Consider the following 20,925-nt stretch of genomic DNA (forward strand, 5'->3'; position numbering starts at 1 on the left):
CCTTGCGGAAGCCGGATATCTGCTGCCGGTACTCGACGATGCTGTGCGCGATGGCGCGCGACACGCCCGGCAGCGTCATCAGCTGCTCCTCCGTGGCCGTGTTGATGTTGATGCGGTCCACGCCGTACGGGAGTCCTCCGTACTCCCTCCCGGGGCCACCGCGGTGGCAGCTCAGCGGGCCCCCCATCGCGCCGCTAAACAAAAGACAAAGTTCCCCCGTAAATAGGCTTAGACAGACTGTTGGGCCAAGTGCTGATACAGAGTTGCACCGATGACGGCTGGCACGCGCGCGAGGGGGTGGGTTGGTGTTCAGCATCACGCCCGGCTGCCTGTCCCCGAGTGGCGATGTTTACGCACCGCACCAAGTACTCATTTGAGGCTGAGTCGACCTAGGGGAGGCCCAGGACTGGTTCAGATATCTGTCACCGGTGTTGGCCGTGAGCGGCAATCGAACTCTGGTCGCCGGGTTCGTAGTGCAGCACGCTAACCGCTACACCACCGCTCCCCACACATACACCAAAACACAAAAACACACACACACACACGTACGTGCGTAACGGGATGAAGAACGGATTTAAAACACAATAATTTTTTGCGGCCGTTCCTCCGTTGTGTTCTTATCGTCTTTTCTCCTCTCCGACGACAAGATAGCGTGCGCATGTCATTTGGAAAAATAGTACAAGATTGGTTTCTCACACGCACGATTTGCTGCACGTATCAAATGTATCTATTTATCAGTTTCGGCGACAGTAACACCCAGGGAGGCGGGGGGGAGGGTAGGTGGCTAAAAGTGAACCCCAATGCGTTGGCAAAGCACCAAAGGACACTCTGCTATCCAGCCACCTAAATTTAAACACTGGCATAGGAAATGTTCAAAACGTTCTACGCCTTATTTGAACATTCGCAGTTTCGCTTTAGCAACCCGACGCACGGCACTGGCTAATGTGGAGCAGGCAGCCCCGGCGCAGCCGTTCCCAACTGGAGGGCTCGCCCTGCCTGGGTTGTGAAGAGGGGTGGAATTGTTTGTAAATGTTCGCAAAATCAGGCGTAGATATTGAAGGGCATCAGCAACCTTGACACCATTTGCATTCTTAAGGTGCGGTGATAATACCTGAAGCTTAAGAGGGTTACACCAAGGTAGCTTGTCAGGATCTAGTTTTCATGACTGCCTTCAAAACCACTTAATTCAGAGCTGGAGTCAGCCAACAGAAGCGAAATGGGGTTTATTGTGCAGCTATTGGTGACCAGGCTGAGACCACCATCTTGTAACAATTGAGACATCTGTCAAGGAGAGTTCCACAGCTCATCGGATTCCTCCGGTATTCTGATTTGGAGAACGAAGCTTTAACCTGGGTGGATAAAACCCAAATTCAACTGTGGCATCTCAGCGCTCTGATGTAGAACTCTCAACCCTCTGAGCCACACGGCCACCTCTGACCTCCTCACAACACACAGCGCCAGCAGGCACGACGATGCCAAATGGCAACGCGGAGACCAGCGTCCTCCAGCGTCCTCCAGCCGACGGCTCAGAAGGGAGCGCTCGGTCCTCGACTCTTCAGACACTCTCGAGAGAGAGAGACGTCGGAGAAAGGCGACGGCGGCTGTAGCACGGGGTGGGTGGGGGGTGGGATTGAAGAATGATGCACTCCAAGCGCTCTGTGCAGCCGCCCGTTGCACAACCGCCACCCGTTTGCACGGCTATTTTACATCGTATTCACGAGTCATCAACACGGCTGGCTTTTGACCGAATACGCCCGATGGCTGGCATCGGTTACTCACGAGTCGTTTCAATTGTGAACATTGCGTGTTGGGCGCAGGTCCGTGAAAATGATATGAGGGTTCACAGTGGTCCGCGGGTCCAGAGGGGTTGGGAACCGCTGGACTAAGGGGATGGGCGGGGAGCAGGGGGGGTGGGCGTGGGGGTGGGGGGAGGCGGGTTTGGAGGAAGGGGGGTAGCGGTACCTGCTGCGAGCGAGGTGCGCGCCGCCACCGGCTCCGCTCCCTACTCCGGTCTCCTCTCCGCCAGTGACACCCGGCCCTGGTGCCGCGAGCCCGGCGCCGGTGGCATCCGAGAGCGAGCGCGGGACGGCCCCCTGCCGACGAGCGTGGCCATGAAAGGCAATGGGCAGACACGCGGCGGCCGTGTTAGCGTGACTCCCAAGACAACTCCCACCACTATCGCCGCAGGCTCACCACGTGACCACATCCCTGCCCGGTTCCCGCTCAGGGCCCCACAAGACGTCCTCCCGTGGGACCATCTCTGACCGACTGCCACCAGAGTTGTGCTCGACCCCGACCGGATTTCCCACTGCTCTCTCTCCACCCTACTCCCAGCAGACAACAGCCCCAGCCCTGTCCCTGGGCTCGGTGCCCGAGGCTTAAGCGAGTCAAATGCCATTAGCAATAGACCGGCGTACCGGGATAGTCAAGTTGCTTATTTTGTTTAACCAGGTGAGAACTCAAGCGGCCACGATGAGAGAAAATGCGGGGCATTAGTCCGCCAGTCGGCGGTAACGCTTGCTGTGTTGTAGTCTAAATTGAGTCATTTGGGGGGGGGGGAAGGGGCATTTTCTAATTTGGCACGTGGTTTTGCCAAATTCGAACATTACAGCAATGGGGGCATTCTACGTGTTAAAGCCTACGTGTTAAAATGTCTGGCCATGGAAACAAGGACCGTCACCGCATCGCGCGCTTCTGCGGCCGCCTGGAACGCTCTTCCTTCCGATATAGGAAGCCACTGGAGATACGCTCTTTTAAATCTAGATTGAAAACGCATTTCTTGAGAACTGCGTTTTGTGTTTAGTGTAGTTGTCCTTCCCCCGTACCTCCAATTAGCACAGTTGGCTACGTATGGTGTGAAAGAAGTTTAATATACACACACATATAAATTGGAGGCACTCTAGAAATCAACAGCTCTGCACTGCGCATGCAAACGGTGTTCAACATTTCATGATAATAATACGTACAAGCACACGTAAACCTACCTTCTAAAAACCCACAAATCAATCCCCGATGAGTAAAACATATGCCAACGAATGAGACGAGGGCTCGATATCCCGTGGGTTTGCTAACGTCATACGTGGCCTTGACATCACGTGGGGGCCGTGTTCAATGCGGGCCCTCCTCTCGCCGACGAGTCGACTCGCGCTCTAGTCGACTCGGGCGCCGAGCACTTTAAATCCGGCTGGGTGGCTCTTTTGAGATGAGGAGCGTTCGGCTCACGATCGCAAATGTCCCCACTTGAAATGTCACAAAGCCAGCCCATCACCTTTCAGGGGTTGCCAAGAGGACTACCGCTTAAATAAAAATTTGACTACCGCTTTGTTGAAAGGCAAGAGGAGACTGTTTTGGATCGTAGTCAAAAATGCAATTTGCACCTCTGGTTTGGGGCCACCAGCTGAGACAAAGCGCCCCCCCCCCCCGCCCAGTGCTCGAGAGAGACACTTTTGACTACCATTTTTAAAACCACTGCAACTCCTCTGTTCGTTCCAGCTGTTATTGTATAGGGCACATGAACACATCAACTAACACCAACAGACTGCTCTGTATTTGGGCAGGCAGGCAGGCGGCCATTCATTGCTCCGTACAGGTACAATTTGTTGCCTTTATTGGACCGAAAATATCCACGTGATAATAATAATAATGACAGTTGAACATTTTTACAATGAGGCCAATAGCGTGGTAAGCGCTGCTCAATGAAAGCCTTGTGGGCCCGTGGAGGGGTGGGAATGTTATTTTTGTTTAAAAATAAAAAAGACGTTTTTATGCATCCATCACCGTGCGTGCGTGCACCGCTTCCAAATATGTCCACGGCAAACACGCGATGACGACGAACTCTGTTTGTTTATTTTCCGCAGCTGCTTGCAACTTTTGCAAAGGACGTCGCCGTTTATTTTACTCGGAGTATATGCACTGCGGCCGCGTGGTCCCAGCAAGATCATTATTTCGCTGCTGACAGTGACGCTCGGTGATCACAAGGCTGCTCCGTTCTATCTCGTGGAGGGTGGGGAGGGGTTTAAAGTTGCCTATGCACTGTAGGTAAGAGATTTGTTCGGCAACTCTGGGGGCCCCTCTAGCCCACCTTTTGCTAAGGCTGATCACGCTCTCCTCGATACCGCACCATCGGCGAAAAACCCCCAATGCCTGCGATGCCTCCATTTTGTGGAGCGAGGTCACCGTGATTTCCTGCTCGAAGGAGCGCCAAGGAGGCACTCGCATCCCGTTCACAGCCGCGAGACAGTTGTGGATATTCCACGTTCGTGTGACGGAGGCGAGTCCATCCACTGGAAAACCACTGTTGGCAATTTCCCCACGAAGCGGTAGTCATTGTGTCAACTCCGGAGGGATGATGATGATGATACTGGGCTGAGTCAAACACCAAGCAGAAGTTCAACTCGCTACCTGACAATTACGAGCCACTCGCTCTCCCGCTAATCCACCTACAGTACCATGTTTAATAGGACTTGGTAAACAACAACGGCGTTTAACCACATGTGATAAGACGCAAACTGAACAAAAACCTGAAAACTGCGCAAAGAAGCATGGAGAGATATAAGCTTAAACTTTACATTCAATACCGCCGCACCTCCGCAACGCTTTGTACCCTCCGCCAGATCCCGCAACTGCTCCACAGTAGACACAAAGATCTGCCCTGAGAGTGTCCCACAACCATGGGCACGACGGTGCCGAGATGTTAACTACCTCGCCTGGTATACAGGAGGTTATGGGTTAGATCCCGACCCTGACGCCTGCTGTATATTTGGAGTTTGCACGTCTCTCTCCCTGAGGTCGCGTGGAATATTCTCCAGGGGCTGTGGTTTTTCCCTCCACGTTCAGAATCGACACAGGTATTTGGCTGCTATAAATGTCCACGTGATAAGCCCCCTTTCGTTGAGCTATCATTTGTGGCCAGGTCGCTTCTGAAAGAGAGCTACTGTACACAGCTCAGTGGGGCCTTATGTGCTCTTGCGCCTTCACCTTGGTCGCCAGACTTTCGGAGACATAATTTGCATTGATAAAATTACACAGCGCAGCGGTAGGAACCACTACACCACCGTTCTCGGCCCCCTTGTGGGTTTGACCTTCCACGAAGCCCACGGATCCCCTCCCAAATCTCATCCACTGCAACAAACCGTGGCGGTAGATGTGGATACCTGATGCACAAATGGAAGAAAAAAAACTCCAGCAGTGCGCGACTACGAGTCATCCAGAACAGACTGTAGTACAACATGCAAAGACGCAACCTCCCCCCCCCCCCCCGATCCACAAATACGAAGGCAGACATCACGGCGATGCACTCCGCTGCTCCTGACACAGTTATCTGGGCTTTGACCAACCTGAATGCGAGACAGTAGTCGTTGCGCTGCACCTACATCGGCCGTACGTCAAGAAGGAGGAGGCCGCTCAGACGTACATAGCGACGCCCGCTGGCTTTTAATGAAAAACACGTGCGGAGAGAGCGGCTCTAAAAAATGCGCGGCGGCCGCGCCATGTAGGGTCATTGCGGCGGCGTGAGGTTAGGTTCTGCGCACGCTGCCATCAGCGCCAGCGCTCGGCCCGGCCAAACCCAGACAGGGTACACAACGGCACCCCCTCGACATACCAAACGTGGGCGCGCGCCGCCGCCGCCGCCGCAGCCGCCATCATCACCGCGACAACCACCGACACCCCACGCACGCAGCCCCCCTCACGCCCGCGTCCGTACAGAGCGCGCGCGTGGGTGGGTGGTGGGAGTCAACGATGGCCATCCTCTACGATCAGAATCAGATCAGAGTCGGAATCTGTATTTCTACTGTGGGAGGAATTGATGAGCTATGAAAGCTCTCTTTCGACAGATGTCCAAGAAGGGGGCGCCGGGGGGTCAAGAAGGTTACAACAACAAAAACACACGATAGGAGTGCAAAGTATAGGGAAGGTAAACAAATCACTTTAAAAAGTACGAATTAAACTAAACAACTTTTTTATATTACCAGGTAAAACCCACCTAGCTATATAGCTATTTTTCAGGAGCGACCTGGCCACAAATGATAGCTCAACAAAGTGGCTTATTACATGGAAATATTCGAACAGCAAAATTATCTAAATGCATTTTTCTAACTGCGGGGGGTGGGGGGGGGTGAACCGGAGGACAACGGAGGAACGTTTGTATAACCAGAATATCCCAAACTCCAGCCAACGCTACTAAGTCTTTCTGCGTTTGGCCAATTAACTACCCGCCCTTCAAAAACAACCATGCTGCATGAGCCCAACGATCGTTAAACACGTCCCACGTGAAGCGCTAATCAATTAACGCTATCTACGATGAGCACGCTTGGCTACATATGGTGCAAAAGTTGCTCAACATACATACAGTGAGGGAAAAAAGTATTTGATCCCCTGCTGATTTTGTACGTTTGCCCACTGACAAAGAAATGATCAGTCTAGAATTTTAATGGTAGGTTTATTTGGACAGTGAGAGACAGAATAACAACAAAAATCCAGAAAAACGCATGTCAAAAATGTTATAAATTGATTTGCATTTTAATGAGGGAAATAAGCATTTGACCCCCTCTCAATCAGAAAGATTTCTGGCTCCCAAGTGTCTTTTATACAGGTAACGAGCTGAGATTAGGAGCACACTCTTAAAGGGAGTGCTCCTAATCTCAGCTTGTTACCTGTATGAAAGACACCTGTCCACAGAAGCAATCAATCAGATTCCAAACTCTCCACCATGTCCAAGACCAAAGAGCTCTCCAAGGATGTCAGGGACAAGATTGTAGACCTACACAAGGCTGGAATGGGCTACAAGACCATTGCCAAGCAGCTTGGTGAGAAGGTGACAACAGCTGCTGCGATTATTCACAAATGGAAGAAACACAAAAGAACTGTCAATCTCCCTCGGCCTGGGACTCCATGCAAGATCTCACCTCGTGGAGTTGCAATGATCATGAGAACGGTGAGGAATCAGCCCAGAACTACAGGGGAGGATCTTGTCAATGATCTCAAGGCAGCTGGGACCATAGTCACCAAGAAAACAATTGGTAACACACTACGCCGTGAAGGACTGAAATCCTGCAGCGCCCGCAAGGTCCCCCTGCTCTAGAAAGCACATATACATGCCCGTCTGAAGTTTGCCAATGAACATCTGAATGATTCAGAGGACAACTGGGTGAAAGTGTTGTGGTCAGATGAGACCAAAATGGAGCTCTTTGGCATCAACTCAACTCGCCGTGTTTGGAGGAGGAATGCTGCCTATGACCCCAAGAACACCATCCCCACCGTCAAATATGGAGGTGGAAACATTATGCTTTGGGGGTGTTTTTCTGCTAAGGGGACAGGACAACTTCACCGCATCAAAGGGACAATGGACGGGGCCATGTACCGTCAATTCTTGGGTGAGAACCTCCTTCCCTCAGCCAGGGCATTGAAAATGGGTCGTGGATGGGTATTCCAGCATGACAATGACCCAAAACACACGGCCAAGGCAACAAAGGAGTGGCTCAAGAAGAAGCACATTAAGGTCTTGGAGTGGCCTAGCCAGTCTCCAGACCTTAATCCCACAGAAATTATGTGGAGGGAGCTGAAGGTTCGAGTTGCCAAACGTCAGCCTCGAAACCTTAATGACTTGGAGAAGATCTGTAAAGAGGAGTGGGAAAAAATCCCTCCTGAGATGTGTGCAAACCTGGTGGCCAACTACAAGAAACGTCTGACCTCTGTGATTGCCAACAAGGGTTTTGCCACCAAGTACTAAGTCATGTTTTGCAGAGGGGTCAAATACTTATTTCCCTCATTAAAACGCAAATCAATTTGCAACATTTTTGACATGCGTTTTTCTGGATTTTTTTTGTTGTTATTCTGTCTCTCACTGTTCAAATAAACCTACCATTAAAATCATAGACTGATCATTTCTTTGTCAGTGGGCAAACGTACAAAATCAGCAGGGGATCAAATACTTTTTTTCCCCTCACTGTATATACCGCGCACGTGCACACAGGGATCCCGTGCGCAAACACACACACGGAACAAGTGCAAAAAAACAAAGGATCCCCTTGTATAGCCTTATCAGACTGTTGGAGAAAGTGCTGTTAAGCGAGCGTCAATGAAGACCAGGACGGTACACGAGGAGGTAGGTGGCCAACACCGCGCGCCTTTGTCTTCCCACTTACTACAGACATTATACATAACTGGATACGTCCCTTTCGTTCGCTGCGTCGTAAAAGTCACCTTCGTCATGATCGTCAACAGCAGCAGCAGCCATGGTCAGTCCACTGCTGGATGCATGCATTCATTCCTGCGTCAATCGCCTTCTCTTATTGTGCGCACCCAGAAAGCAACGCACGAACGCGACACGTGGTGTACGCGTGCACACGCACAGCACATGCGAATATTCACCTGCGGGTCCGTGCACATGCGTGCGTGCGCGTGCACGTGTGAGCGCGCGCACGTGTGTCTTGACGTGCGCGCAAAGATAGAAAGATCCCCCTCCCCGTACAGAGCCTCCAGCCGATTGTCGTGGCAAGGGCTGCGAGCGAGCAGCCGCTATGAAGGCCGGCACCGCGCACGACTGGTTGTGTCTGGTCAGCAACACCGCACGCCCGGGCCGCCTTTGTCTCCCTTGCGCTGATGGGGTTTTTGTTTTTGTTTTACACCGCACCAGGTACTCGTTTAAGGTCGAGTCGACCTATGGGGAGGCCCAGGGCCGGTTCAGATAATCGTCACTGGTGTTGGTGGCCGTGAGCGGGAATCGAACTCAGGTCGCCGGGTTCATAGCGCAACGCGCACACACACACACTGAGATCTCAACCTTAATTCGAACAGGCCCTATTAATGCAGACCGCATGAATTTCTCAGTGCATCGCTCTGGACGCCGTTAAACAACAATCATCAGGCGTATGATTGGTGGTGGGTCACGAGGACTGGAGACTGGGAAACCCTGCGTATGACAGCACTCGTCATTTGGACCCAGAAGTGCCTCAAGAGGCAACTAGGTGTTCTTTTATTTCATCAATCAAACAAGGATTCGTCTGCAGAAACGTGGAAAGATTTTATTCGTTTACATCCAGAAAGGTCACAATGAGCCCGAAGACTCTTTTTCGGGAGGGTCTTGCTACATTGGGATGTGTGGACAACACCAATTACATTGCATCTTTTATCTATGGGAGGAAATTTGGGCACCACAGTGGCAGGATGTTAACTCCCTTGCCTGGTATGCAGGAGGTCGTGGTCTCGATCCCGACCCTGACACCCGCTATACATTTGGAGATTGTCTCTTCCCCCCTTGGTTGCATGGATTTTTCTCCAGGTCCTCCGGTTTCCCCCCCCCACATTTAGAAATATACGTTGAGAGTATTTGGCTGCTATAAGATGTCCACGTGGTAATCCACTTCGTTGAGCTATTATTTGTCACATCTGAAAAAGAGCTTCACAGCTCAGTGGGCCTTGCCTGGCAAAATAAAATAGTTTTAGTTTTTAATTTAGAGAACCCAGAGGAAACACACGCAGAAGACGGGAAGAACCCACAGACTCCACACAGAAGAGCGCCAGAGTCAGGAATCGAACCCAGGTGCTTCTGCCTGCGAGGCGCGCGAGTGTTACCACTCCACCACCACCCTGCTTCTATAAATAACTGCTGGTGTACGGTTCCCAGTGGGGTTACCAGATACATTAGGGTGCGGAGCTATTGTGCACGTACACATACAGTATAGCACCTTTCACGGTTGGCTGCGTACGGCTCGAAAGAAGTTCAACATACATACACACTTAGCCGTTTGTCACTCCACTGCTGGATGAGTGCCCCCCCCCCCCTAACACCTGTGCAGGCCACGGGGATTATTTAAGCATACTTCACCGTGCTGTTCAGCGGGCAATAAAACAACGGATGTTTTTGCACCACACTGCACAGTGAAAGCCGAGAGGTCGATAGAGGCCTGGCACAGAATGCCATCGTGGTCCCCCCTTCTTCACGAGCGTAACATCGAGAGACTCCGCTGTGAAGCCCTCTTTTCAAACTCCGCTCATCCTCGCAGCAGTGGCTTTCGGCTAACCATCGAACAAAGACGACGGTCACCGCATCGTGCGCTTTCAGGTGCGCTTCTGCGGCCGTCTGGAACGCTCTTCCTTCCAATATTAGGAAGCTACCGGAGGTATGCACTTGTAAATCTAATTTGAAAATGTATTCTTTTACAACTGCTTTTCGCGTTTAGTTTGTCGTCCTTCCCCCCGCGCCTACAATTAGCACGGTTGGCTACGTACGGTGCGAAAGAAGTTCATAACATGTACATAAGGTACGTGTGAAGCCTGGGGTTAACCGTTAATGCCCTCTTCTGCTCATCACGTAGCTCCGTAAACCCGATGACAACCCTGCTTTCCTCACAAGCGGAAGCTTCAACGAGAGCGGGACAGCGCGGGATACGCAACCTAGGCGCGTCTACCGCATCTACAAAACAATGAAACTTTTGCGTTTGCATCGCCAGTGGGCGTCAGTTTAACATCCGGCCCAGTAAACTTACACCGACCGGGGCCGATGCTCAGCCACCGTAACAAGTCGACGGTGACGACGACTTGGGCAGACTGGTCTACGGGGCAACGCGCCAAAAATCCCGGCACGCTCTTCTTCCGCCGGTCCCAAGAACGTAAAAGGCCGTGACGAGCCGGGCGGGGCACGGCACAATTTACGCACCGCGACAATAATCCCCCTTGATGTGCCGGTGCCGGTGTCGGTTCCGCGGCATGCCAGAGTGTCTCCACGCTCACGCCGTTGAGACGTCGCGGCGTTCATCTCCGTTGGCAACCACGAGCCAAACAAGTGGAAATTCCACATTCCCAGTGCGGCCGCTTACTCTTTAACTGACCCAGATCTGGTGGAAATCCTGCCTTGCGCCATTGCCCGCACACACGTGCGCGCGTCCTTTCTGGCCTCGCAAATGATTCCATTTGCAGCGTCGCTACGGGCAACCGTCTCCATGTGGAATAAACACCGGTGAAGAGAAATGTTACCCGTTTATTCATTATTATTTTTTTATCATCATCGCATTTTTTTTTATTTTACAGTCAAGTATTTTCTCAGGGCACCCACCCACCCTTGAAACGCCTGCCGACACCCACACAAATCCACCAGCTGTCCTCAACGCATAGCCAGGACTCTTTAAGGAATCCATGCAGGATTCACAGGGGCACACATTTCAGAATCTTCATTTATCCCAGAGAACTCCGATGGAGCCGTGAAGCTTTTTTCCACAAATGTCCAGTAGGGGCGGGTCAAAGAGTTACAACAGGGGAGGCCGTTTAAACCCAGAGTCCAGTCAAAATTCACAATCAACGTGCCTCTGTGCTTCAACGGTGGAGCCCGCGGTGGAAAGTCCATATTTCCATGACAGGGGGCAGTCCATCCAGATACTAACCACAGCTGTCTATTCACAAAGCGCTACTAGTTTTATCAACCCCCGAGGAACACGATGGGCTGAGTTGACCAACCGACCGAACGTATAACTTTCACATTGGCCTGAGCGCACTTACAACCTCATTTCCACCCGGTTCAGATTTGATACTCTATCAATCTACTGCTGTTAATCATGGCCACCTCTGCTCTGGCAATAAATGAATGCCCTGTAAAAATTACTGGGGGGGGTGTAGGGGGGGCGCCAAAAGTGAATCCAATGCATTGGCAACACACACAAGTGTGTCCCTCTCTCTGACAGCCTTAACGGAGCCACCGGACCCGCAAGGGTTCAAACGTTTCGCCTGCATTTCACTTCAGCACGCCCATCCATTGCACATTGGCTTGCGTGGTCCATGCAGTCTGGGGCAGTGGTCCACAAAGCGACCGCTGGTGGCCCGCAAAGGCGTTGGAAATGCCATGGCGGAGCTCCGGATTCTACTTTAAATCGCGTTTTTTCACCCGCTGAGGATTCCGAGGATTCGATGGTCAGGCCCAATGCTCAGAAAGCCACAAGACACTGGAATGTACATAGAGTTCGGTGTTCATGTCTGACGTTGACGGTCAAACTAAGGCACCATTAGACACATGCAGGGTCCATTGTGAGTGTCAGACTCGGAGACATTAAGACAAATTTTCCATTTTTAGGGTTTAGTGTTCACGATCAAGGCTTAGTGCGGCTACGACAACTTTAGTATTCTTAGGATTCAGGTATAATGCCTAAGACTCACAGAGCCAGCCAGTCAACTGAAATAATCTTAAGGTTCAGCGTAAATGCCCACGGCTCAGAGAGTCTCAGGTATCTTTCAGATTCTTAGGGTTCCGTGATTACATGCAATGCTCAGGGGGCCGGACTAAGGCACCTCTAGGACTGTTCGGGTTAAATGGTAAGGCCCGAGGCTCAAGGAGTCAGACTAAAGAGCACATTTACAGCGTTCAATGTCAGTGCACAAAGGCACAGCACTGGTGCAGGCTACCTTCGAGTAAATAGACAATCGAGTACCGCCCGCAAGAGTTTCCACTGCGAACGCGTTAATGAGTAATGCCGGTGAACCGTGCGCGCATGCCAATTAACTCGACTCGACGAGCATAACGTCGCGTGCCCCCCGCACGCACGCGACCTTCGTCAAGGTCGAGGAGGCGTTAAAAAAGACGACGCGAGCGAACCTCGGAAAAAGTTGAAGCTACCGGGCGGCTGCATGATTTATATCCCCGGCCTCTCGCTTCTGAACTCAATCAGGCATCATGAAGCGGAGGAGCTGCAAGATGTGGCCCGTGCTTGGTACGGGCTGGAATCAATACTCAAAAACACCAGAACTGTTTTACGGTTTCCAAACGAGGGCAAAAGAGCAGTTGAGTGGCTGCTTAACTGACTACAAGGAACAGACTGCTGATGGGGGCAATGCCTCAGACGTGGGGTTTGTACGGCGCTCCTGGTTTCCGGTGCGGCAGTAATAATAAGCATAAAAAATACACCGTGCCACTTCACGGTTGACGTCAAAGAGCCCCTGACATCGCTCAGAGTAAAGCCATTGGTTGTGTGCCAGCGTCAGGATCCGATTTTAAAAAATGACACTATAAATTACTCAAAATGGGATGGCACGCATCAATCACCGCCACTCGCTGGCAAAAGACTCAGATCCATTTCCCATGTCAGGTGCCGAGTCACCTTGTGCCCATAGAGTTGGCTGCCAGTGGGGGTGCACTTTCTCACGTGTCGAGATGAGATGCAAGATGTAAAGCACCCTGAGGTGCGCCGGGCGTAGAGGGCGGCGTGAAATCAAAAACAAATCAATATCGTTGTTTGGGTCGAAGGGAGGGTGATTGAAAGTTCCGTGGCCGTCCACAGAAAGCAATGAGAGAGACCTTGATAGAGCCCTGTTATTTCTCTACTCAGTCCTCTTGGAGTCAGAATCCTTATTTATACTGGAGGAATCTGATGAGCTATAAAGCTCTTTCTCACAGATGTCGAGTAGGGGCTGGTCAGAAACGTACAACAAACGATAGGAGTGCAAAGTATAGGAAAGGTAAACAAACCACTTAAAAAAATTTTTTTATCTGACCAGGTAAAGCCCACTGAGCAATTAGCTTCCTTTTTAGAAGAGACCTGGCCACAAATGATAGCACACAGAAGTGGCTTATCGCGTGGAAATTTATAGCAGTCAAATAATCTAAATATACTTTGTTAGATCTTGGAAGCTAAGCAGACTAGCCTGGACAGCGCTTGCATTCGAACAAATTCTCCACTGTTCGGTTAAGACGCTCAGACCATGGTTTTTAAACAAGTGTAAACAATATTAATCGCATTAGATTAACATTGTCATTGTTTACATTTTTACTTAAAACTATATTCTTTGGATCTTTCGGTACCGAAAGAACCAAAGAATATGAATTCCTGAAGTCAAGAAAGTTTTGAGCCAAAATGTAAGTGTAAACAATGACAATGTTAATCTAATGCGATTAACCTTCATTAAAAATAGAATGCACATTTACTTGGTCATTTGTCCTCTTTATTGCAGCGCTAATTCATTGAACGCCCCTTTCACAAGTTATGAGTTCTGGACGCTGCCTTAGCGAAATGCTTAGCGCACAGCTCCTGCAATTAGAGGTTGCCGGTTTGATCTGATCTCCCGACGTGGCAGTGGAAACAAATGGAGAGTTTCTTGAACGCCCTCCCCCACCTCCATGCACACAGCAATAATAATACATGTGTTGTGTGGTAAATGACGCTGAATCAGGTCTTCAAGTAAGGGCTAGCGCCGGTTTGTTAACAAAGGAAGTAAGTAAACACCAGGGGTTGGTGTCCTACACTCGGTCCCTCCCTTGGACCCTTAGCTCTCTCTACTGCTAGCCTACTGGCTGCCTCTTCGCCTTCCGTAACTACAGCCGGCTCCTACAGACTTCTTGAGCTCTATCCCTGGCTGCCTCTTCAGCTCCCTTCAACCGCTCTCTCTATCACGGACTCCCCCAACGACCCTGCTTTCGTCATGGCCCCCCCCCCCCCCTTAAGTACCCCCAGGTTACGTAACGTCATTGCACCTCACAACGCGTGTGACGTCACATCCCCATATTACTCTTCTACACATGGGTATGTAGAGGAGCAGCATGGGGACGTGACGTCATACGCGTTGTGCGGTGCAATGACGTCATGTCTCCTCGTGGTACTTAAGGGGGACCCCCCCACCCCGTGACGAAAGCGCGGTCGTTGTGGCAGCCCGGGATGGAGAGAGCGGTTGAAGAGACAGCAGAGGGGTAGAGCTCTGGGAGTCTGGAGAGAAGCCGGCGGTAGTCGTGGAAGTTGCTGCTCTCCCCGGTCGGTCGGTGTTGGCTGAACCCCCGATCCGACTCGAGAGAGAGAGCCCAAGAGCTAGCCGAGCTAGGGACAGGCAGAGCCGAGGGTCCACGTGAAGGACCCAGTGTAGGGCACCTACCTCTGGTGAAAGTCGTCACCAACCCTTATCAATAAACCGGCGCAAGCCCTTACATGAAGACCTGCCTCTGCGTCGTCATTAAGAACACAACAGGTGGACCACAGTCGACTGGCAGGTCTCATGCGGTGGGGCTCAGGGCAGCGCTTCTTCTTTCGTATAGGATTAATAAGATTTGGATTAGAGGTGCAATTTTAGATTTGTTATCCACTCAATTGTTTGTTCAGGTACTCCCACCTCTCCGGAGACATTTGGCCAGCGTGGAAGAGTCGGCCAAAATAGCCTCTCTGGAGCTCCACACCAGTGATAGGCCCTTCGGGCAGCGGCGACACGAACAAGTAATTGCAGGGCTGCGCCTTTACCTCTCATGAGTTCAAAACAAGAGGAAAATAATCCATACGCTTTGGTTCTTTTGGTAGTCACGTAGGTAGAAAATAAAATAAATTACGACGTTTCGGGCGCAACACAAGCGTCCGTCATCACCTAATCACCCGATGACGGACGCTTGTGTTGTGTGCCCGAAACGTCGTGATTTATTTGATTTAATGTTCTACGTGACTTTACCGAAAGAACCAAAGAGTATGGATTCCTGCAATCACGAAAACTTCAAATCAAGATTGCAAAGAGTACACTTTGGATCTTTCGGTAAAGTCACATAGAAAATAAAATAAAATAATCATAGAATACGTTTCGATTGCAACACAAGCAACCATCATCAGGTAAGAATGAATGAGAGTAAACTTAGAAACACAATGCAACACAACACAGAGAGCCGGCCAACACAACAGCAACGCCCCACCTGGGTGACCACGCTCAGCTGTTGTTGCGTTTCTAAGTTTACTCTCATTCATTCTTACCTGATGATGGTTGCTTGTGTTGCAATCGAAACGTCGTTTTCTATTATTTGATTTTATTTTCTACGTTACTTTTCCCGAAAGAACCAAAGAGTAATTCCTGCGGTCACGAAAGCTTCGAATCTAGTTTGAAAATACTACAGCGAGGATAAGATCTTTTCAAGGTCATGCTAGGGCATTCAACATTTTTAGAAGCCCACATTTTTTTCTATAAACAGCTCGTTACAAGCCCTCGATGATATTCGCTCGCCTTACATGGAAATAACGACCAAAATAAACAAACCTCGGAGTCTCCGGGGTTTATTGAATTTTATGTTTTACTCCCTCGGTCTTCAGTGGGGGCGGCGGCGGGGGAAAACCAGTGAGTCAATTTGTTCTGGTTAACAAACCCAGCTGACCTCAAAGAACTGTGCTTGCAGGATGCCCCCTAACAACTGCGAGCTCTGGAACTCGACGTGTTTACGGTGGCAAACACTGAACTGACGTCGTCTCACAGGCACCCACGAGCAACAGAAAGCCTCCATTCATGATGCATTATTCAAGGCCAAGGTCAGCACGCGAGGTCACGAGGTCACCGACGTGCTGTTGCCACCGCGTCGCCGCTTGCGTGCTTCTGCTCGATTTCCTCAGCTGCCCGCGGACCCAATCCCCGATCTCGAGGGATCTTCTCTCGCAGCTTCTGACCAATTGCACAGGACCCTCGAGGAAACCAATGGCACCACGCTTGTACTTCCCCAAAAAAACATGCCAGCGTCAGGGCAACTTCGGGGCAATGTTGGACCAATGTTGGCCCAACGTTACTCCAGCGTTCCATGCTGGACTAATGGGGCGCCGTGTTGGTGAGATGTTAACTCCCTCAACTGGTATGCAGGAGGTTGTGGATTCAATTCCGAACCGATGCCTGTATGTTTGGAATTGTGCATGTGTCTCTCTCCCCGTGGTTGCGTGGATTTTCGTCCAGGTCCTCCGGTTTTCCGAAAAAGAGCTATATAGCTCAGTGGGCCTTACCAAGTAAAATAAAGAAAACTGTTTATAGTAGTTTATAGTTTAGTTTTCCATGTGCACTGGGTCTTTGCATCTTGCACGTGCAGCGACTGTAGCGCACAAATCAGGAACCAGTGATTGTTACGTTCGCTATTAGACACACATGTCATTAATATGAGAATTTATAATAATCGACGTGTCGTTGCAGCCCTACCAACCACCACACCATTACTATAGCGTTATCAAGGTTAAGATTTTACATGTTTAAGATGAATCATGCTTATCATGGTTAAGATTTTACATGCACCGTAGCCCTTCGTCAATAAACCTCTGGGTGAAGGCCTCCCCATGCTATACCAGTCATGAGGTTGTTTGATATTTACTCTTAATAATAACATTGACGTTTTAGTTTGTATCTGTAGATCGTGCTGCCTTATGAGATTAGATGAATATTAGTAAATGTCACTTTTAATTATAGATACAACTACAATGCATTGTTTGGAAAGTAAAGCTATCGGATGCATGCACTACGTGCAAACATCTACTGGCCTGTGTCCAAGCAATGGGAATGACTAATTCATGCGATTTTAATAAAAGCAAACAGTGTCGTTCATCATAAAGTCAAAGCTTCTCGCTGCTCAAAGGAGTGACGCTCATCTCCACTGTCAGCCGAGGACACTGGCGGATATTCCTCATTTCCATGGCAAGTGCCAGTCCATCCATAGGACAACCATCGCCAAGTAGTCATGATTGTTATCGGCCTGACCAGGATTTAAAACCACGACCTTCCACAATCAAGTCTCTGATCACAATACCGCACACCCCGCGGGATAGGATTGTAAGAGATACAATTCTACAAGAAGTAATCTGTTGTTTATCCAGAAAAAAAAGGTCTCGCCGATGCCAAGTTTCCATGACCACTTGCAATCCGACATTTTTTTTTTATCAAGTAATATTATTTTTATTTTTAACAACAATTAATGTACACTCGGGTTAGGCAAAACATTACTGTTATCATTTTGCGCCAGCGTTACGAGCTGCAGGGCTCACTGAGCGTGGAGACCTGGCTCTACGCCGTTGGAACGCCTCCGTGTCATCCCCGTGGCATTCCCACGTTTCCCATGTGGTTATGGAAACATAGCACGAGTCAAGACTTTGCACGGCAGGGTTCTGCTGGAGATGTTTGTTTGGCACAAATTCGATTCGAGTACTACCGCTTGCACGTATGAGAAAACAAAAAACCGAGTTGTGCCTGGACGAAACCGACGCACGGTATTCGGCTCGATAACACGCAACGCCAAAAGTACAGACATGTCACAGAAAGGTATTTTACGTACTTACAGGCACCTTGTGGCCATGCACGTGGATGTCTCACGCACGCTCCATCTCTGTGTGATCCACCAACCCCACCACCTCCAAAGATGTATTGCAAGCGTGCAGCGCTATCACTCCTGGTGAAGACTGCATTAATAAGTAAACTACTCAGCAGGCAGCACACTAAAGGTGCCTGCTCATGCCACTGCTGACGGAAGGGCCTCTGGAAGGTATCTGGCCTACTCTTCTACGAACTGCGGTATAGCCAATTTATACTGCTGGGTGGACAGAGGCGGAAGGGGCGGTGGGGGAATTAAATAAACTCGCACCATTGTTTCAACTGCCGAGCCGGAAGATGAAATCAAACTGGCGACCTCTGGACTACAAGTCCAGCGTCTTAACCGTTATACCAAGCGGCAGCTCCTTCTCTTCACACTGTACTTGCTAAAATAATTAAGAGATTAAAAAAAGCATTTTACAGGCAACAAAAGTGCACGTGTAAAGCAAGTCAGGCTTTTGGCTCAACAGTACTGATTCAAGCGCTTGGTTGGCTCTGATATTTACGTGCAAGGGAAGCCAGGATAGCTATTAATTCTGGCAGGAATCCTGCCAAGAGCATCTTTGTTGCATTAGAATATTCTGTCTTGGACCACCGGCCAAGCGCAGCGATTTCGTGGTGAACACTGTACACTCACACTGAAGGGCTTTGCCATGGTTGACGGTCATGCATCAATCACGCTTTTCACCGCGGTCCAATCTCGCTGAATGTACCTCTGTTAAATAAAAAACCCATGAGTACACACGGTAATTGCACCACTCTCACAGGGCAAAGGCTGTCATGAAGGCGATACGTTTGAGACATAAAAGTCCCGTGCAACAATGTAATCTGCGGCCCTGCCTTTTGCTGCCCACTATGTAGCCTGTGATGCCTCACAGCCTATAACACCTGTTACGCGTGGTGTTCATCCAAGCACTATCCAGGCTCAACCGTGCTTTGTTTGTGAGATCTGACGAGTTCGGGGAGTAGCCCGAGTGAATTGGGCACTGGCTAAACGAGATCAGCGGAATTAATCTCATTATGGCCCATTAGAGGCAAGCAGTGTCTCTGTTATGAAGGTGGACCTTTAACACCCACAAGTGCGCCACCTGTGTTAGAGCCAAATCACCCAGAATGAGGCCAATCTCATCAGATCTCAAAAGCTAAGTAGGCTGGAGCGTGGACAGTGCTTTTGGCGTCCTCTGGTCTAACACCGTTTGAGACGAGGCTCAAAAGAAAGCTGTCTCTGGTGTGGACAAATCAGTTTCAAGGACAATGCATACATTATCAGAGTATTGTTTTTTTTGCATTTGACTGCAAGTATTGTGGTTAATGTAAACATGATTCCTTGCAAAAGGTGTCAGTTTTGTTGCCAGAAAAAAGGGGAAAACCCCTATTAGTATAGTGGTGCTTGGATGGGCAACCACAACGCATAACCCGGGGTTGCGATAGGCCGCTGTGTCACGTGGCTAACAGAGGGCCGTGCAGCAAAATGCCGTACACCTTCGTCCTTTACTACGCTCCAACATCTGCAATGTCCCACCTTCACAAATAGACACAAACTAGTTTTAAGTATGATCAACTATCACCGACAGCAGGTGGAGGCCATCCTGCAGCAGTGGACTGACAAAGGGCTGTAAATTCTTATGAGCGTACGGTCGGCGACGTACGGTGTGAAAGAAGTTCGACATACATACATACATAAAAGAGTATTGGTTAGTCCGCACCTAAATTGTTGATCTCCCCACACAAACTCAAATCGAGACAGAATTATCATCTTTCTTGGCAGCCCTGAGTCAACGGTGTGGAAACTCCACCTTTCCATGGCAGTGACCAGTAGATAATGACCACTGCTGACTTCCAACCTTCCGACTGTGAGCCATATGGTCTAACCAACGAGGCAATGTATTGGATTCACCACTATACAGTACTACACAATTGTATTGTACTACCACTGCCAAGCCAAGCATCAGGAGAAATGGCAGATATTCTCTACACAAACTGTCACATAGCAATAGTTGAGGTCTAGAAACAAACCTGTTATGTTTCTGCTACAGTTCATTTGTGGAAACACGAGCCTCAGTGCAAACACACCCACACCCACAATAAGTGAGGACAGTGTTGCTTTTGTAAAAAGAGCAAGTCAATGCACCTTTGGCTGTAGTTCCTGCGAATTTTACGCGAATAGTTCCCACTTACATCTCACGAATATCACGCCCAAATAAGGAACACACACGTACGGACATGAAATACGAATTGGCTTCATGCGGATTCCCATTAATAATAAGTTGAAAGCAGTCGGCTATTATAACCACTGCGACATTACATCATTGACAGAGTAACTGGTTACATAATACAGTACTGTATACCTTTTAATCTAAAAGAAAAGCTCTTGTCTTGGTCATAGATGCCCAAGCTTGGTAGTGTATCCAGGGATAATCCGACACGAGTTTTGAAGCGTTGCGTCAAGTTAAGAAAAGAGAGGCTTTAAAGCGACGTTAAAGATGACCGTGGCGAGAGAACTTGACAGAGAACCTTAGTGACTTCTGCGCTGACGAAATTTAAGCGTGGTGGACGACATCACGGTCATGTCATGCTGTCCTCAGCTAGGGACTGTGGGCAGGCTCGACACAAGCCAATTTGTGCCAGCAAAATGTTTATTTCGTGTGGTGTGGGTGCCACTGTCACGAGATGTTAACTCCCTCGCCCGGCTTACAGGAGGTCGTGGGTTCCGATCGCGACCCTGACGCCTCCTGTATATTTGGAGTTTGCGTGTCTCTCTCCCCGTGGTTGCGTGGATTTTTCTCTGGGTTCTCTGATTTTTCCCACGGGTTCTCTGATTTTTCCCCGGGTTCTCTGATTTTTCCCCGGGTTCTCTGATTTTTCTCCGGGTTC

At 49.7% G+C, this 20,925-nt stretch overlaps 1 protein-coding gene across 3 annotated transcripts in view; it reads right to left on the reverse strand.

Annotated features, from left to right (window-relative positions):
• LOC116954218 (endonuclease/exonuclease/phosphatase family domain-containing protein 1-like) overlaps positions 1-20,925 on the reverse strand; it is a 44,008-nt gene that overhangs the window by 20,545 nt on the left and 2,538 nt on the right. Inside the window, exons 1-3 of one of the 3 annotated variants that reach the window (XM_032974765.2) lie at positions 5,337-5,626; positions 1,963-2,093; positions 2-194 (exon numbers count right to left, since the gene is read on the reverse strand). In XM_032974765.2, coding sequence (XP_032830656.2) covers positions 2-187 — 186 coding nt within the window. In that variant the 5' untranslated portion in view covers positions 188-194; positions 1,963-2,093; positions 5,337-5,626. Of the gene's footprint in view, position 1; positions 195-1,962; positions 2,094-5,336; positions 5,627-20,925 lie in introns of those variants that run through there. The other 2 variants (XM_032974764.2, XM_076052173.1) reach the window with 2 other exon arrangements.

Source organism: Petromyzon marinus, chromosome 54, assembly GCF_048934315.1.
Source record: "Petromyzon marinus isolate PM22_M1 ecotype Great Lakes invasive population chromosome 54, UKy_Petmar_22M1.pri1.0, whole genome shotgun sequence".
In the NCBI taxonomy this organism is placed as follows: domain Eukaryota; kingdom Metazoa; phylum Chordata; class Hyperoartia; order Petromyzontiformes; family Petromyzontidae; genus Petromyzon; species Petromyzon marinus.